General features: G+C 36.8%; 1 protein-coding gene across 1 annotated transcript in view; it reads left to right on the top strand.

The window, feature by feature from the left end:
- The window catches only part of YTHDF3 (YTH N6-methyladenosine RNA binding protein F3), a 28,503-nt gene extending 16,129 nt beyond the window's left edge, over window positions 1-12,374 (top strand). The window contains exon 5 of the mRNA XM_021555626.3: window positions 5,765-12,374. Within this exon, the coding sequence (XP_021411301.2) occupies window positions 5,765-5,788 (24 nt within the window). The 3' untranslated portion in view covers window positions 5,789-12,374. The remainder of the gene's footprint in view (window positions 1-5,764) is intronic.
- The last annotated feature ends 7,479 nt before the right edge of the window (window positions 12,375-19,853 follow it).

The following is a 19,853-nucleotide window of genomic DNA, read 5'->3' as shown; positions in this document are numbered from 1 at the left end:
AGATTTCAGTGCTCTATTAACAACAAATTGTCTAGAACAGTAATGCTTTTCCTGCAGTTTGCAGGGAAGAAATATGTCCTGCATATCGCAAGGAACCCATCTGACTCTTCACAGCCTTGCTTCATGGATTCATACTGCAGATAGGCTAGCTAGCAGAAACTCAGTGGAGATTCCTGGAATTGGTTTCCTGGAAAAAAATAGGACTTTAAAACATACAGATCTTGCATGTCTATTGAAGCTGTTCCTGTAGATTCGATTGAACTAGGATTTTTGTGTTTTATATCAAAACCGATTTGCTTAAAACTTCATAATAATCTAGATGAAATGAAACATTACAAAATTTAGCAGATTATAGGTTTTTCAAGCCCAGTTCTTTGTGAATTTCTCAGATGTTTGGTAGTGTAGTTAATATTGATGAATGATTGTTGTTTTGTTCTGTACCATACAGATTATAGTGAGTTGAAAAAAGTAAATGAAAACTTTTGTGTTCACTGCATTTTCATATAAATAGGAAACCAAGATAAAATAAGTTCATTTTTCCTCATGGTAGATTTGAATTTGAGTTACCCCTGTTCAAAGAGTTTGAGTGGTGAGGCTAAAAGAAAAACTGCCTGAGAAATTCTTCCGCAGTACATTTTGTAAGCCCTGCAGTGAATGTTATTTCCCTTCCAAGGCTACCATAAATTCCTTGGCAGGGCAATTGAAAAATGTGTTATTGTTGCCCATGGGCATCTGAGAACAGCTAACCCAGGTGTCAGAGTCATCTTTCTGCTTCTCTTGCTGGGACAGAGGTCTCATCACTAAATGCAATTCCTATAGATTTGGTAAGAAGCTGTCACTTGTCAGTCTTCAAAAGCCAATGTTGTACTCTGAGCATCGTTAACAAATAATAATGAGGATCTGGAGGCTTGTTTTTTTCTTTTAATCATCTTGCTGAAATGGCTGTCTTGTAGATAATTAAAGTATGATATTTCAGTGTATAATGATATACAGCGCTGAAGCAAAGCATTTGCTACTTGTAGTTAGAACTGGCTGATCTGTCACTGAAAGTACCTTCCTGGGAAGACAAGACTGGAAGGGCTTTTCTGGCTCATGGAGTTCAAAGCTTGGTTTCTGCAGAGCTTTTCCTTCTTGTGTGTTATCATATATTGTCTTCAAGTAGTTTGGTTTCTTTCTCCACCTCTGGCATCTCAGATGGGGATTAACTTCTTACTGCCTGTATCATTACCATCATAAAATATGATCTGTTCGTGTTCTACTAACAGTGCGTGAGTTTGATAAAATTTAAATTTATTTACCATTTTACAGTAATTTTTTCACATTTTTTTCTATAATAGGAAAATATGCTTACAAGTACATTTCTTTGACTAAGTAAAATGCCATCAAAACTAGTAGGAAGAATAAATAAATTAGAAGCTTAGTCTTCTGGCTTTTGCAGAGTTTCTTTATGTGCTTGAGAGCTTTTATATACTATCTGTAGTTCAACTGATCTGCAGCAACAGGGTCTCAGATGGGTATTAATTCTCAAAGCTTACTGGGAGAAGGAGCTACTCTGAAGTTGTAAAACCTTATTTGACTTTGTGTGTTAACTTTGATTTTTAATTTGTGCCTTGTGGTTTTCATGTTGGGTCAAGGAATAGAAGAAAATTAGTGTTTAGGGAGGGAATGGCATCTGCACAGGAAAAATTTGTAGGTTCATTTAAGACATCAAGAGAACCTTCTCATAGATTCATTCTCTCACTTCTTCCCAGAAGTGCTTCTCAGAGAAATGTATTTAAATATATTTATCTGTTTCTGAGGTAGTTTCTGTGTTGAGATGTGCCCTCTTAATTTCGAGTTCAAGAGTGAGAAGTTAAAAAGGACCAACATTTTACACAGCTTTAAAGTTTCAGTAATCCAGTTTATGTTAACAGCTAGTGATATAAACGGAGGTAACAATTTCTGGAATTTTTCACTTTTCTAGTAATCTGTTTTTCATTGTGGTTTGTAAGCACTAAGGTCAGTGCTTATGCTGTCCTAGCTTTAATGGTACACTGGAGCGAAATAAATTGCAGATTATGGCGGATGCCATTAGTAAATGAGATTTCATGAGCTTTGCTGTGGCTTCTTTTCACCACCTCTACAGCTGCCTGCTCTGCCTCTGCCAGGTGTTTCTGCCCACGCAGCACAGTTGGCAGAGCAGATGAGTGCCTGTGCCTCACTTCACAGAATGCAGTCTGACATGTTAGCTTACATTGCAGATGAGCAGGGCTTCTAAGTTGAAGATTAAATCACAGTTTGCAGTAAAGCAGCTTCTAAAGCTGTTGTTAGAATGCTCCCTCTTGGGAGAGGGGCAGAGTAGACAGCTCCAGGCATGAACACTTTAAACATTGCGGTAAGAGGCAGAGGTTTGGCAAAATTCTACTTTTTTTTTTTTTAATTATAGCTGATAGTGCTGGAGGGTGTGTAGGATCTCTGCAATTGGCCTTTGTAAGTTTGCAACCCTGGATAGCTTCCAAATAGACACCTTGAAATGCTTGCACTTGCAACTACTATAAAAATCAGCCAAAGTCATTCTTTCAGATGTCTTTCCTGACCTTGAGCTTCAGTTTGTAAGACCTTGGGAAAAAAATACAGCCAAAGACTGTAGTAGCTTCTTGTTCTTGTTAGGCTACATTTGCATTTACATGTAGACTACTTAAAGCAAGGCTTTTTCATTTACCTTTTGTGGCAAAGAAATCCCAAAGTCAGGGTTGTGTGCATCTCAGTAGCTTCTTTCAAATCAGATCAGGAAATGTTTTAGTTGCTTTGAATTTTTAAATTTTGTTAGCACAGAGGTTTCATTATATCAGAGGATAAATTGTATTGCAGCTACTTCTCAGCATGGGATCATTCAATTAATGCTCTGAATTCAGACAACTAAAATTGGGAAGTAAGTTAGCTTTGCAGTTCAGATCAAGCTAATTTCATAGTTTTGTTTGTACTAGATTGATGCACATTTTTAAGGCCAAAGCAGTTTTTAGATTCACCTTTACTTGGTTTGTGCAGAAAGTTATTTGCATGTGTGAAATGTGCTTGGAATATGGTCTGCAGCTGACAGTACCTTTAACCAAACGATATGTTCCCATATCATCCTGATTTGAATGGTACTTAATTTCCATGTCCTATTCATAAACTTCCCCTAGAGCTGGGTAATCTGACCATGGTGAGTTGACCTTTGGCAGGGAACTTAAATATACAGGGGAAAGTTTTCATCCTAGAGCATTGCAAGAGATGTGACAAAAGTTTTGCTTCTCTGAATATAAGAAATTAAAATAATTGGGTAAAAGAGAAGTGGTTATGCTGGAAACTTCTAGTCTGGTGCTGGAAACCTTCTGGAGGTAAATTCTTTTGATAGTTTGTCTATAACCACAAAAAAAACCAAAACAAAACAAAAACCAAAAACAAACAAAAAACCATCAAAAAACAAAACACCCAAACCCCCCCAGGAAAGCTACTTTTTGAGATAGGAAAAGAGAGTGGTCCAAGAGTGTGATCTGACTTCGAGTTGGGGAGAAGTTTAGTTTTGAGTGGAATAGCACTGCCTGTGTTTTGAGTAAATCAAGTCTTCTTTCTCTCTGTTTTTCAGTACAGAGTGCCAAATGTCACTGATGCCAGTATTTGAAGAATGTAATGTTCATGTGCATTGAAAAATGTCATGCTTGTATATCTACTTAAAGTATTTAAATATAAATTCAGTAATATGTAATTTTGAGACTACAGGAAAGATGTGCTGATGTTTTGAAGCCTTTTTTTCTCTGTAGAATTCAAAGCGGATGTAAAATCTGCAACACCTTCTTTATTTTATCAATTGGAAGAAGGTAGTCAGGATATCATTCCTTTTCTACTTTGAGTTTTTATGAACTGAAATACATTTTGAGTTGGTAGCTTCACAAAGCATAATGTTGGTCTGTTTATAGTACAGCAGTTTGAAATGCAGAGTGTCTTTGTAGACAGCCTCAGTGAGTGCTTATGTATGTAATACTTGCAAATTAATAGGAACTGATGATTTTAGTTCTACGCAGGTTGCATTTAAAATTGTTACATATTTGAACATTTCTGTTTCATAGGTTCCTACTTACCACTGCAGGAATGTTTTTCAACACTTTGTGTAGTTCTTGCTATTGAAGTCTGCTAATATTAGAGGAATAATCTGAGATGTGCCTGAGCAGGCTATTTTTGCATGCCTTACATGCATAGTGAGGCATGAGACCAGTCATCTGTTTTCTGCCAAGAGTGCATTGTTAAGATATCAGCTTGTATTAATGGCTGATACTATCAATCTTAAAAAGCAGTATCTTACTATGGAAATACTAGTTACATATTTTTGAACTAGGAAAAATAATTTGCTAGCTGAGTAGTGCAAGTACTGCTTTCACTTTAAATATACTAAAATTCTGCTCTAGCTAATGTCCAGTCATAGACAGCTGCTGGGACCATGAGCTGCTCATTGTGACCAAGACTGGGCTTTATTGTTTTGTTTTCATCTTGAAGGAATTTGGAGATCTGCCTTGGAAAGGACTAGATCACCAGTAATAAGCAGTATAAGCATTATATACCTTTCAATAGACTGTCTTTTTGGAAGAATCTATGTGGGGTCATGTGCTCATTTGCAATTTTCTTAAATAGTTTCTAGCATAATAAAGCTTCAGTGTGGTTTTCAAATCGCTGTTCAAATGCCTCCTGGGTTATTTTATTTTCTCTGCTATGTTATTGTTCCATTTATAATATGCAATAATAATAAAAATATGGAGAGGTATTTTATACTTTTTATTCTCTTTTAATGGGAATGGGAACCTACCTCTCTTCCATGAAGGTATTTGTATATTTCCTTAATGTGCTCAGTTGTACATATAAAGAAAGGTGTTACGGAAAATGCTATTTAAAGAGAAGGCCTTAGTTTCTGTATTGAGTGGTGTCTTTTTAGAGGCTAGAGATTTATTATGAAGGCAACAATATATAGTTTGTTGATCAGTTTTGATTTTTTTCCTGGAGGTAGTCATAATGCTGAAGTGTATGTTTATCTTGAACTAAGTAAAGAAAGTGGAGGATGATGATAAAGCACTCAAAGTGTCATTTCAATAAATGTACCTGTAATAAATAAACCTGTACTACAGAATACAGATTTGTTAGTCCCTGATAGTTACAGTGCCATTAGTATTTTAGCCCTAAATGCCAAATGTGGCATCTCATAGTGCTGTGAGGTCTGTCTAGTTAATATAGTCCTCACTGTGGCTCAGGCTCACATTGAAGTGAGGTTTCTTTGTAGCCGTTCCTATTTTACTGACTTTTCACTTTGTTATTGAAAGTAATTTCTAAAAAAGGTATGCATGGCCTTCTTAATTTTTTTTTTTTTTTTTTGCCACTTGAGCATTTGTATGGAGGATGAGGTGTTGGGCCAACTAGTTACTTTACCTTCTGATCTTAAGCACTTTTTATTATATGGGGCTTTGAGAGAGATACTGTAAGTTAATTAAAACTGACATTACGAGTCTTTTTTTATGATAGCAGTTTTTTGGAACATGTTTGCCTTTTAGTGTGTCATATACTTCTGTGTTTTCCTTTAAGAAGTTCACTTAAATAGTATAATTTCATATTCTTGGAAATAATTGAAGCTTTTTCCTTGGAAGCATGTTGCCTGATTTAGCTAAATTGAAAGCAATGAAAATGCTGTAATGAAAGGAGTTAATATTGATCTTTGTGTATTAACATGATTGTCCTTTTTTGTTTTTGTTTTTTTTTTCAGGAGAGAAATAGAAACAAACAATAACTATATGGAGATGTCCTGCTAGAATACAACACTAATGATGTAGACTCTGGAAATGCCTAATATGTCTAAGAAGACGTTATTAAAGCTTTTTTCTGCTTAAGGTGACATCTTTGAACACTTTAACACGAAATTGACTCTTCTTGTAATGGTTCTCATCAGTGCATCTGCCCTTATACTCTCTCACCAAACACACTTGAGAACTGTACCTTCGTCAAGCACTTTCTGTCCTGAAGCTTTTACCAGTATCTGCTGTCTTTTGTATTTATGCATCCTAGCTAAGGCACAGGAGACCGAACGAATGCAAGGATTCATTAACTCTTTGAATTTGTTAAATACTAACATTTAACCATTAGAAGTGGTTCAATGATGTGAGATTCACATTGCTTCAACTTAATTTTTTCTTTGTTGTAGTTTTTTTAATTGTCAGTTTTTAGCTATTCAACAGATTAAAAGCAAATCATGCCATATTTAGTCCTGGAGTAAAACTCAAGTCTAAATGTTCATGTGAAAATTATTGTAGTAATCTTTTAATATGGCAAAGCAACTTTAAGCTGCAGTTTAGCCAAATGAATTGTAACATGAAATTATAATAGAATGACATTTCCCTTGTTTCAAACTGTTTGGTGTAAGAGAATATTAATATGCAGCTTGGTGGACACCACCAGTTAATGCACATTTCTTTATTTTTTTTCTGTAACATGTATACTGAAAAAAAGTGCATTTGTCTGAGGAACTGTTTGTTTGCTACCACTCAATGAATCTCAGTTTTGAGTAAATGTACCTCAGTCTAAATCAGACTTTTTATGACCTTTATAACTACATTTAAAATAATCTTTAATTCCTATTTCTGGGTGTTTGCAAGCCTGACAGATTGCTATCATGAAAGTGAAAATTTACTCCTCTAGGTGATTCACTAGCTAAATAAACATAATTCTTGTTTAGCAAGCATATACTCTGTTTCTCAAATTTTTTTGTTTCATTGTGCCAACATTGAGGTGTTTTTCCCCATTTGAAAATATTTTGAGAAAAATACTTTGGTCCATGGAGTTGACATGTTGATAACCATGTTGAGATGATTTTTGTTAGAACCATGCAACAAGAGTTATAGAATACATATTAAATGTGCCAGCTCTATAGTAATTTTTAACCTCTAAAGAGTATATCTTCTGCTTCAATCAGTATAGCAACACATTCTCTCTGCTGGAAGAGAGTATTGAAAAACTTAAGAGGGTGTATTGACTGTACAAATTACTGAACAACCTGTACCAAACTCCAGGGATAGCTTTCCCTTTTTAGAGCAGCGATGTAGAAGTCAGATATCTTATAGCTTAAAATAGCAGTAGCACATATTATTTGAGCATGTTTCATATCTTACTGTCCAACACAGATGTTTATATTGTGTTTCAAGTCCTTTATTTACATATTTTAGCAGTCAAAGTTCTGGAGCTTAAGTAGCAAAGGTTTGTCTTTAATACAGATGATTTTGCTGACTTTCGCTTTCTCTCTTCTTAAGCCCTTTGCACTCTTGCAATCATGCAAACACAAGAAGCTCAGTGCACACTTCTTACTCATTGTTTTAAATATTGTTAAGAGACTGCAGAGTAGCAGATACGAATCTTAATTTTTACTGCCAGTTATCTGGAAGCTCGAAAGGGAGGCTACTCCTGAATTTTGGAGTAAAGATACCATGTCAGTTAAATGTTAGTTGTGTCATAAATAGCAAGTGGGATAAGGGAGGGATAAGCCAAGTGCATATTGTAAGTCAAGACTAGGAGACAAAGGTTTCAAGCCCAATCCCTATGAAATTTGGCTTCAGCCCAAAAATTACTGCTTCCATGTGTATCTGTTTCTTACTAACAGGTTTTAGAGCTATTTGTTTCCCTCTGTGGGCTAATTTATTTGAGCTGTCATTGATCAGCTGAAGTGGCAAAGGTCAGTGTAGTGAGTCCAAAGGATGTAAGTTCGTCTGTGATCTCTCAAGGTATCAGCATGTTTCTTCTTCTTTGTTACAACAATATCTTACAAAAATTCCCAGAAGTTCCCAGTTACCAGAAAGCTAATGTTGGAGTCAAGTGTTCAGGAACTGATTGCATGTGCAACCCTAGTTTGCTTTCACTGCAGTATTCACATTTTTGCAGGCTTTGTTAATATTACCTGCCTTACCCCATGCCTTTTTTATTCTAATAGCATGAACACTGCTCTTATATTGAATCAGGTTTAGCATCAAGTGGGTTCATCGCTCTGTTGCAGGCTTTGAAAGCTGGAAAGATGAGACAGGATTGTGAGAGAAGGAGGTGATCACATTTAGAGAGCTGTGACAGTTCTTACACTGTTTCAGGATTGTTAGCAAATCTACAAATAGAAGAGTTTGATTGCTGATGGTGTTAGTCATGTTGTGACCAATTTGCTGAGAGTTTAGTATGTGCAGCTGAAATTAAAAGGAATTCTATGTGCATATAAAGTACTGTAAAAATAGTATATAACATTGTAAAATCAGCTGTGGAGTGCTGTATTAGTTAATGGACATGTGAAGCTTCTAATCTTCAGCTTCCTTATGCACAAGTTCTTTTCCTCCAGAAAGAAAAGGAATGGTGCTTATTATCTCAAATAAATGTAGAAATGCCTTTTTTTGGTCTGATTTTTCAATATGGTGAAGGTTTTACAATGCTTGCTTTCTAACTTGCTAATGGAGGAGTCAGTGGAACCCCTTTACTGTTCCTGATGCCTCCTCCTTTGTGCCAGTCTTTGTTTTCCTGTGATTCAAACTGAGCCAGTTCAAGCCATTTTCTGCTGCTTTAAGGGTTTTCTAGTTCTCTGTGATTTTATCTGTTTAGAAGGGAGATGGTGGGAGGGTAAAAAAGAGATTTGTTCTTTCAGAAGCAGGTACCCACTGTTGAATTGCTTAGCTGCACTAGAACTACACATCTGGCGTTGGCGAGACAGAGGTGCAGTAGAATATTTAAAAGTGGGAAAGGTTCCCCAGGGGGGAAAAAAAAAAAATCAATTCTGTTTCCAGTGCAAGATTTTGGTAGTGTACAAGTGAGATATGATGTTGTCATATATTTAGTGATACAAGGAGGAGGGAGTAAATGCTGAGTATTCTCCATTTTGATTACTTCTTCCAGTCTGAGGAGGCCTAAGAGTTGCCATAGAAAATTGCTTTGGAAAAGCTTGTCCTACCAACACAAGTGGGAAAAACTAAGATTGTAAGAGTTTTGCTCACCTTTGAGCATCTGACTTTGTAACATCAGCATCTTTCATGTAGTGTTTTTGATAATTGACAGGAATAATTTCTGTCAGTTGAGCGTGCACATTGCTTGCTTAAGAAAAACATGAGCACTACTTTATTTTGAGGGACTTGGATTGAGAAAAAGTCAATATTCATAACTAGACAAATTTTATTTCTTCAGGTATTTTGTTATTCTGTGCTTAATTTATGAAGTACTGACTTCTCGACATCCTCTTTCTGCTTTTTTTCTTTTTGGCTACTCTGGCAGTTTCAATGTTCACTGTCTGCAAAATGTAGATGCATGCCAAAATTATTCTTATTCCAGATAAATCTATGGCACCAAACAAAAGATAAGTCGAGGTCAAGTGCAGATAATGTAATATTTGGGAGGAAGCATCTTAAATATTTTTCATTGTTTAGTCAAGTTCTATTTTGAAGTTGCTTTCTATTTCATAGGAGAATTAGCACACTCAAAGTATATTTACAGAATGGGTCACATTGGAAGGGACCACAGTGGGGACATCTGGTCCAACCATCCTGTGTGATCAGGGTCAACCTAGAAAATTCCTAATTAAATCAATGTGTTTTTCCTAGCTGAACCTGAGTTGAAGCAACAGTGTTTTGAATTCTTTAAGTCACAGTTACCTTAATTTTTCAGAATTATTGGTGACTTTCACCAGGATTTCATCTTCATCTGAGTCTAGTGCAGTGAAAATCCAGTGGAGACAGTTTTTGAATTTTCTCCAGCACTTTTTAAAAAATTAATAATTCTAGGCATTCAAATGCAAACCCCCTTTAGTAGTGGCTTTGCAAAGCCATTTCTACTAATTTTTCTTTCTATTTAGTTAAGGAAATACACAAAGATTTTCAGTATCTTGTTTATCCTTTTGTTGGGTGAAGAGCCATGTAATTTACTGATAAATCGAGATCAAGAGAGTGGTTCTTTTGCATCTAGGTGTAGCAAACTGCAAACTTGGTTTCAATTTTGGGTTTGTTTTGGGGTTTTTTTTTGTTGGTTTTTTTTTGTTTGTTTGTTTGTTTTGTTTTGTTTGTACCATTACAGTGTGGTGACATAGATGAGTTCTTTAACATGAGAGTTGACCATTGGATCTTATTTAATATGTTTAAAAGTTTCCTCAGAAGAAACCTGTTCACATCCTTTGTTGTTCTATTTTTCACCTGATACATTTAGTGTAGTTCAGCATGGGAGAGGAAAGAATTTCTCTGTGGGTCATAGGAATTCTAATTAGTTTGGTCTCATATACAAATACTGGTGTACAGCTGGCAGACTTTCCTCAAAGCATCTATTCTATTCTGTCTGTTCTACTTTACATATTTTAATAAAGTGCATTTTAATATGATGAATATGAACTTTCAGTTCACAAATTTAAATTTGTATCTAGTCCAGGCTTTCAACATTTCTCTTCTCATAATGATATGAAGCATTCTTATTAATGATACTGTTGATGTCCAGGGTTCTTTAAGCAAAATAATAATAAAATTTGCTGCTTATTAATATTAGGAGGTGCCTAATGTTTGTGTTATCTTTTATTTTCTCTCTTTGTCCTACCTGCAAGTGAAAATGCAACAAACAGGCGTCATTGACCAGTTGGATGTCTTCTCCAATCAATTTAGCTATGTGTTTACCAATAAACTTGTTCTGCCACACTGCAGGCAGAGTGCAGATGGGTGGGTCTTCATGTTCTTCCTCCAGCAGTCAATTCTCAGTTAAATGATCCAAGAGGCAGTGGATTTCTTTATCCCATCTAAGTAAGCATTCCTTTCTAGTTTCCTACCCTTTCTGTGAAAACTCCACTGGGTATGTCTGCCAGCTGTTGCCTTTGAATGTCCATAAGGGAAGCCTGACTTTGGATCCTGTTTTCATAATCTACAAAAAAGTTCCTGACTTCACTAGTTTCTTTCTCTGGAGAGAGGAAGTCTTCTGACTGAGTTTAGCTTGTCTCAGTCTGCCTTGTTTGCTCCAATGTGGATAGAGAAATACTGCTTTTATAACTGGATTCATTCAGCCTCCTATGTGGTGTATGCCATTTTTTAAAGTTAACTGCAGCATTTTCCTTCATAAGGTGGAAACAGATACAGTATTTCATTGGAATTTAAGGACATGGTAGTTAAAATACAAGGGTCCACTTTTAAGTGTTCTTCTGAGGTTCAGTGCTGGTGATAACCAAAGTGTTCACAGTAAGAGTTTATAAGCTGTTTGCATATCCTGTGTGCATTTGCAGTTGTCATCTTAACATCCTTTGCCTGTTAAATTAGTTTGTAACTCTTGAGAAACCTAACTTTTTTATTGTTGCTTTGAATATCATCCACTCTGGCATACCATAACTTTTCATCTGCCTGCACAAGTTTATGTGCATCTTGGGAATGACGTGGATGTTCATGTGAAATGAAATAAGATACTCTAGATCAATGACTGTATTTAAGTTGAACTTTTGGACTTCCAAATGTACAAGCTCTCTTGATTTGTGCCCTCTTATGTAAAGCATTACACTTTCATCTTGAGCTCTGAATTTACACATCCTTTCTTTCCTGTTCTGCAAACATCTGAAAGAACCTCAGATGTTAGAAAAAGTAATTCTCCCTTCATGCTTAGTCCAGGAATAAGAATTTCCAAACTAAGCATTTCAGCAAGCTAAATGGAGGTTTAGCTTTAGTTTGAGCTAAGCTATTACATTTCAGCAAAGAGGTGAGATTAAAGGTTGTGGATCATTCATTACCTACTGTAATTGTATATCTACTATTAAAAAAAAAAAGCTGAAATTTTATTTTGCAAGCATTAATAGATGCAGCTGCTGTTCAGTGTTACCCAAGAATCCTAACAGGATTTGCATCAGTTTGGATTAGCAGCTTTGTGAAATAGATGGTGAGAGCGCTGGGATCTCTTCTTACAGAAGTAAAGAATAGTTAAATTGGTTAAAATTCAGATGTTTGCGGTGTGTGACTGGAATACATTGGATGTTAAATCTAACCCTCTGGAAAACATGGCTACTAAATGTTTAGCATAATTTTTTTTTTAACTTAAATTGACTACCTGTTTGTTTTCAGCTGCTCAACTGATTTGCAGCTCAGTTCTCATGAGATGCTTCACTGGGTCTTGTGAGTGTGGTGCTTCATCAGAATATGTATAAAACTGTATTTAATTTTGTCAAGTTAATGTAATTGCTATTAACTTGATCTGTATTCCATCCAACTTCATATTTGATGATAATGCTTGGTCTTTCAGTTGTATTGATCTTTAATTTCAAGAATATCACATACAGAACAATTCAGATAATTTTTTTAGTTACTGAAATTTATGCTTATTTTAAATGTTAATAAATAACTGTCATTATGCTCTTTGGGTTGCTGGTGAGTATTGATGGGTTTTTTGAAAACTGAAAATCAAAGATGGAGACAGGAATGCTTGTCTTGGCCAGTAGATGAAATGCTGGAATACTGAAGAGAACTTACAGCTGTATGAGACAGAAGATATTAAACAGCCAAGAGAGTTTTGTAAAATTGGTCTTCATTCTCTTTTTAGTGTAGCTGGAAGAATCTTTTGAACAAATAATTAAGTACATTCACAGGGTCCAGTTGAATTCCTAAACTGGTCTGCATGCAGCAAGTTTTTTATTCTGTTTTTCCCCCCCCATTTATCACATCTCTTTTGCTTTTTACTTTGCGTTATGATTTTGCTCTTGGTCTTACATTAGTTTACAGTCTTACCTTGCTTTCCAGTAAAAAGTTCCCTGATTAATCCTTTCTTTTAGTAAGCAGTGTATTTTGCAAGACTTGGAATGTTAGTTTTGTTTAGAGCATTGGCTGTTCCCCTGTCACAAATCATTGCTGCTGTGCTAGGCTTAGCCAGCTGATCTCATGGTCAGTAACATTTCTATTCCTACTTTTGTTGGTTATCTGAAGAAGTTACTCAGTTACTAGTTTTTCTGAGAATAATAGTTGGAGGAGGCTATAGTGATGGGTTGCATCATTTTTATTCTCATACTGATTAAATGACAAGACAATGAAAAATAAGCTTTACATTAAAAAAATATTGATGTTGTCCCACACAAGCTATGTTTTGAACACTTTGCAGCTTAACTTTCTGTTTAGTTTTCTCTGTGCCAAATCTGTTTTAATGGTGTTCAAGACTTTTTAAGTGGACTGAAAAAGTTTGTAATGCTGCTTTTCTGCGGCATTACAAAATGATGGAGTTTCTCACTTACTGTCTTTATATCTAAGAGTAAGGTTGCAGTCTCATTCAGTGAACCTGCCTGCTTGCTTTGTCTGCAACAGAAATTTCACGTGGAAGGATGCCATGAGTTTCTACCTTCTTGTGGTGTTTTTCTCCCATTCCTTGCAATTCAATTAATCATAACTATGGTATGTAAAAGAACAATGAGCTGCTGGTGCATTTGGGTGAAACAAGTGGGAGGGATAATGGGAAATCTTTCAAAAAAATTTGAAACAGATGAATTGTGTGGTATTTTCAACTATAAGGAGCAAATACACCGATAAAGCCTAAGGTTAAAGAAAATGGAGGAAATGCTGTCCAGATGTGCAGTTTTGCTATACATTTGTATGTAGGTTCAGTATGGAGCTAAGCTTCTCTTAGGAGTTTTGGGTATATTTGGTGCTTGTTGGGGCCTTTTTATAATTGAAGGAGTTTCTGACCTTAAATCTACAGTTCTAATTATTACTAAGAATAAAAATCTGGGGTGGTTTTTTTTTTTCCACTGGGGAAATGTTAATTTTTTTTTTTAAGTCAGAAGGTACTTTTCCTTGTCTACCTGTCCATCTAGAAATCCCTCAGAAAGACGTATCAGCAGTGCAGACAAGTGAACAATTAGCTGTGAGTTTATGAGCTCAGGGGCAATCTCCCAGACCATAAAGGGGTGTGCAAAGAGAAGCTGAGACTGAGGCGCTGGTGCCTGCATGACCCTGGAAGATAATGCAACTCACTTTGCAAGATAAGCCTGTGAAAGGAGACTTGGAACGGGCTAAGCCCATGTCAGAGCTCTGATCAAATAACTTGCTGGTTTTTACAATTTTTTTTTTTCCTCAAAAGTTAAGGTACCACTGAGGCACAGACACCAGAGACCTCAGGTGAGACCATCCCTGCTGCAGAGTATTTGCTTTCCCTGAGCATTGGGAAAAAAACTATCCTCTGACTACAGACTGGCAATTAATGGTTTGATGAAGCACTGGGATAATGGCGTAATGGCGTGCCCAGAGCAGAATAGCTGCGTACTGTGATGTGCCATTAAGTCATTCATTATAATAAGATCTATTTATATAAATGAGTTATTTTTTCTTAAATTCTGGCATCAAAATACTGCTAGAGAAAGAGGAATTTATATTCACTTGGCAGTCAAATGATAATCTTGAATGTGATATTTTAAATCTTTTATTTCAGCAAACATTGGTGTGCACAAATTTCTTCACTTTGTATTTTTTTGAGAAACAGGTCCTCAACTAGAATGCACAAATGTAGTACAGTAATTTTTACATTTCTACTTAGTCAACCACCAGCAGGCATAAACTCATCTATATTTAACTGATAATATGATAATCCTATTATAATAAATCACATTTTCTACAGGAGACTTGAAGGACATGCAAAGGGTGAGATGCTTTAGACTTCACAAAGGATGTCATTGGACTTAAATGCTTCTAAATAAAACTGAGGAAATGGGGATAGTTGAAAGAAGAATATGCTGACAGCAAATATTTTTGTGTATGTAGTGGGAAAAGGGTTAAATAGAAGTCAGTAGTGGTGGGATACATGGAAATCTTAGGGAAAGGACCGTGAAAGTAGAGTGTTAGGGACTGAAAAGGGTTTAATGATGTGGTACAGTTTGAGCCAATGATAGAGAATGCGCAGAAATGGCTGCAAATGGGTCTTTAAATAAAATAGTTGATAATAATTAAGGATTTTTGAGTCTAGAATTTGATCTGGGAGAAACAATTTTAGTACAAGTATTCCATCACAGTAGGAGGGAAGAGGTGGAAATACATGAGCATGCTCCCAGGATGGCTGCAGTACTCTGCTGGTTGCACCTTTGCTCAGAAAGGTAAGAGCTTGACCTTGAGTAACATCTGCCTGAGGAAGGAAGTCAAAAGGGAGACATCCAGGTTGGTAAGTAATTTACCCTCTGATCTGCTAGCAAAATTTAAAGAAGGATGAGCTCTGTGCAGCTTTTCAAAGAGAAGAACTGCTGAGTCTTAAGGAAGACTAAACCTCTGAGTACGAAATTTTTCAGGAGAGGTTTAAGATGAAGTTTTAGCCTTCCCCTGTCATCTCTCTCACATCATGAATAATAAAAGGCTCATTGTTGGCAGATTTGGATCCAGTTATGTAGGTCTCTGCAATCTGTATGGAATGCTCTGGTATTGCAGAGAGTTTTGAGGCCATGTTCTTTTTAATCACAAAGCTTCCCAGACTTATGATGAGCCCAGAGTCCTTGGCTAGTAATGTCACAAAGACTAATACCCAATACAGATCAAATTAAAATCTTCCTGTATTTTTGACACAAAAAAGCATGCCTGTATTGGCATCTTCTATCCCAATAGCTAAAGAAATGCACCAAAACTTTGGATGAAAAAATGGTGTATTAAATTGCACAGTGTCCATTGTTTTTCATTATTCTTTCTAAATCAAATTACTCTCAACATTTTTTGTTATTTAGTGTTAATAACATTATGCTCAAAAAAGAGTATAAAAATAGGTGCATGAAATATGTAAATAAAACTGAATGTCTTTCCTTTTTTTTTTGCTTATTTGTTATCTTCCCCGAACGAGGATCCAGAATGTATGAAAATACTTCAGTCCTAGGTTTTAATAAAGTCAAGGAGTTTGTTGCAAAAATATTTTTAAAACTTTAACTCAGCCTTTTTTGCAGTTGTTTTTTACAATTAATAAGAATCCATATGAGAGTTGGACCAAAATTCTGGCTAATCTGATACTCTGACCACAACCAATCATGAGAACAAGAAGAGCAGTGTGAGAGCAAGGAAAGAAGCTGCCCCCAGGATGCTCACCTAACCTCCAGTTTACTGAGACTTTCTGAATCAAGACCCTTCCTGCATATTTGGTTCATTGAATTATTTCAGTTGCTTTATGGTTTTTGGATTACATAAATAGTTGCTCAACACAACTTGAATAGACTCAAAAAACCTTTAAATAAAGGAAAATTCTGTAGCAAAGTGTATCATCTACAGTAGCAATATTGATTAATTTGAGAGCCAAGAACAAAAAAGTCCACTGAGATCTCTTAAAAGGACAATGTTAAGCTTGGTTTTTCTCTGTTAAAAAGAAATTACCAAATATGAAAAATTATCAAGATGATAAATGGTATGTTATTCTAGAGGCAAAATGGCATTTACATTGCAAGATTAAATCTAGGCTGCACTTGATAGAAATGTGGTTGGAAAGTTTCTGTTACTAGGTGTGTCTAGAAGGGCTATGCACAGACTTTTCACACTGTCTTCCCTTGGAAAATACCTCATAGTTCCAGCAATGTTACCTTTGGAGCATTTGGCCAAAGTTTTCATCTTTATATGCATTTGGTATTACAGAGGAAGCATTCTAAAGCAACCTACAGGAGAACTAAATATAGGAGTTAGATGGGGGCAGGTGCTGCACTCCCACTTAATCAAGTGCTTCTGTCCCTGTACAAAGACAAAATGTACTTGATGTAAGGTTAGTTACTGGTTTGGGTTTCTTCTTCCATACAGATTCTTTACATCATGCTCAGGCTGGGGCCTAGGCATACTGGCATAGGAAAACCTGCTCCCAGGTGAAAGTTGGGTCCTTTGCTTTCTCAAGTAATTACTTGAGAAAATACTTCCTGAAATAAAGTGCTTACACAACCAGGTTTTTCTCCCAGGAGGGGTGAGATGCTGCTGGGTATTGCCTCTTTTATTCTACAGATTTTACATATTATTTATATTTCTTTTTTCTTTTCTTCAGCTCAGGGTAGAGCACTTTTGTAAGAGATGGAATTTCAAGTGTACTGTAATTTACACAGAGCTCAGATTATTTTACTGCCACTACAAAGAGTTATTATTTGTGAAAGAAAACAGCTAGGATGGAAAAAGTCCTTTTTATACATTGTGGTCATTGGTTGTTACCTGTGCAAGTGCAGATCTAGTCAGCTGTGTCAGGCACCTCTGCTGCCTGTGTGCTGTCCTCTGCAGCACAGTTCTGGCCCAGAGCTTTGCTACTTGGATTGTTCTCAACCAGCTCAGCAGTACCCCTGGACTGCTGCAGGTTTCTGACTCACAGCTGGATCACACCTGGGAAGTTCAAAGAATCGGTTCAAATCCACTGGGTGAGCAAACAAAAAGATACATCTGACTTAGTGTGTCTGCAATGGGGTTGAAATGAGAAGATTTGCCTTAAATTCATGGCTTAACAGCATTACAGAAAAGGAGGGGATAGGGATTTTGGTGCTTCAGACCTTCTGTAGAATAGTAAACATCTTTAACCTTCATGCCATGGTTTCATGTCAGTAATGTGGGTGCTCCTTTATCAAGGAATAAATTAACTGAGCATGCAAATACCGTTAAGTTTAACAAGCTTCTTTTGTTTCAGGCTTTCTGACACTTAGTTGATCCCAAGTCAGGATAATTATTCCAGCTCCGTAGGCAGAGTCTGGAATAAATGCAAGAGGAGCTTTGAGAGGCTGTGTTCTCTCCTCTGTCTAAAAAAGCACAGAGAATAGGATTGATCACTGCTTCCATTAACTAATTGTATTCATCTCCAAGCCTCTTGCTTTCCAGCACCAAATACATTGAAGTGACAAGTTTAAATGTGCCAAATAGTTGGGTGCTTTTTTTTTTTTTTTTTTTTTTTTTTCTCTCTGTAATATTAGCAATTCTTGTATGAAAATTGCTCCTTCCAAGCCTGCCAGTCTGGAAAGTACTACAAGTAATGCCAGTAAACCAGAAAGCTTGTAGCAGTTGGGCCCAACTCAAGGAAAGGAAGATCCAGCTTCTTACAAACATGAGAGTAAAAAGATTTAATCTGAAGGGTATGTAATACATAGATCACTCTTATAACTGTGTCTTTGATAACACAAAATTCCCTACAAGGGTAATTCTTTAGTGTTTTTTGGACATTCTGGTATGCAGTATCTGCCTCCAAGAAGCTGATTAAGTAATTTGTACTTGCAGTCTAGGTGAGTAAGACCAGCCTGACATTCAATGGGTATGGACTTTTTTTAGCAAAGAACCATCATTGTAAGCTGAAAGCATTGGAACTGTCTTAATATTATTTGGGCAGATTTTATTTGGACTATTTCAAAAGCCCTTTCAGATTTTATTTTGTCAGATTAGGATGGTATAACTCCAAGTTAAATCTGGGATGTTATAAGTATTAACTGTATTTGGATGGGTAGAATTTAAGGTGTGAGCCTAGCCTAGCAAAATGAAAGCAAAGCAATTTCAAGCTAAGAGGTTGTTAGTAACAAATTAGTGTTTGTATGTCTTTACAAAATATAAACCTTCCCTCCTGCAGGTGAATTAGCCTATCACAGTAAAAAATGAGCTGGGAAAAAGTTGCAAAGAAAAGAACAGTTGAAATCTACAGGATGTTTTTGTGCTGGCAAGGATATGGGAAGACTGGAAATGTGATGGGTTTTGGCATGTTTCCTGGAGGAAGGGGATTGAGGTAGATGCAGTGGGTATAATCTTTAGGCAGAATTAGGCTGTAGGTGTCAGTGATACCCTGGCAGTTCAAGGAGAGGTTGTTTCTCAGCAGTTTAAATGCATCCTGTGTGAAAAGTGACGTGTACAGTGTGGGACATCCAGCGATCTCAGCTTTCACCACCAGATGAGTGAGGTGACTATTTCGGTGTGTACATCTGTGCTTGGTTTAGACAGGGTGCCACAAAAGCAGCAAGAACTCTGATGTGGAGAACCAATAGAGAAGGGTTATGGCTGGTCCTGGGTGTGACAGAAGCTGCTTAATTTAGAACCATGAGAACATCCCTGTGTGCGAGGAATAAATATAGCTCCCGGTCTGAGAGGCATCGGGTTCGGAGCGGAAAGAAGACGGAGGCAATTGAGACAAATTCCGTGGCTAGTATGGAAATATTCTCTGCTGTCAGTCCATTAACTTCAAGCACCAAATCTACTTTCAGGGGGTGCTGAGGGACTGTCACTCAGCAGTGTGTGCTTCTGCCAGGAAGCCACGAAGGAGCACTGCTGGGGGGGATGTCCCTCCTCAGCTGCCTGCCCCCATGCACTCTGTGCCTGGGAGGTGCTTCCACTGACTGGAAAGTGAAGTACTGAGGCGTTTTGCTTTTTTCTTAAATTTACACCTCGGTGTTCTCACCGAGCACTACAGATTTTTATTATCCTCCCTTTTTGTACATTGCTGAGAATAAATTATATCCTCCAGAGTTCTTTATTCTTTAAGTGTGGGAGAGCAGATCCTGGGGTCTGGTTTTGCTTCTTTTGAGTGATCTGTTGACTTCTGTGGCTTGGAGTTAGGTCCCTGATTGAGTATTTGCTGCTAAGCTTCCTACCGGGATGCTGAGAGGCAGACAAGTAGTTTTCAGCTGTGTGACAAGACACCCTGATATTGCGGCTTTGCTGCTCACCTGTGCCAGGTAATGACCATTATCTGTCCTTGGGGCCTGGCAAAGAGCAATCTAGAATGCTTGCCAAAGGCAGTACAGCTCTCCAGCTTGGTTAATGTGTTACAGAATATTTTTTTATTTCAGCAGAAACATGTCCTCTCTCTAGGACTGTTCCCAGAGCTCTGAAATATTTGTTACAGTTGTTTTGTTACAGATACAGTTGTTTGATGCAAAGTGGTCTGGCTTCGTTAGA

The sequence above is a fragment of the Lonchura striata genome, chromosome 1 (assembly GCF_046129695.1).
Source record: "Lonchura striata isolate bLonStr1 chromosome 1, bLonStr1.mat, whole genome shotgun sequence".
NCBI classification, from domain to species: Eukaryota; Metazoa; Chordata; class Aves; order Passeriformes; family Estrildidae; genus Lonchura; species Lonchura striata.
Note: the sequence above shows the minus strand (reverse complement) of the source record. Positions and strands in the feature narration are given on the sequence as shown.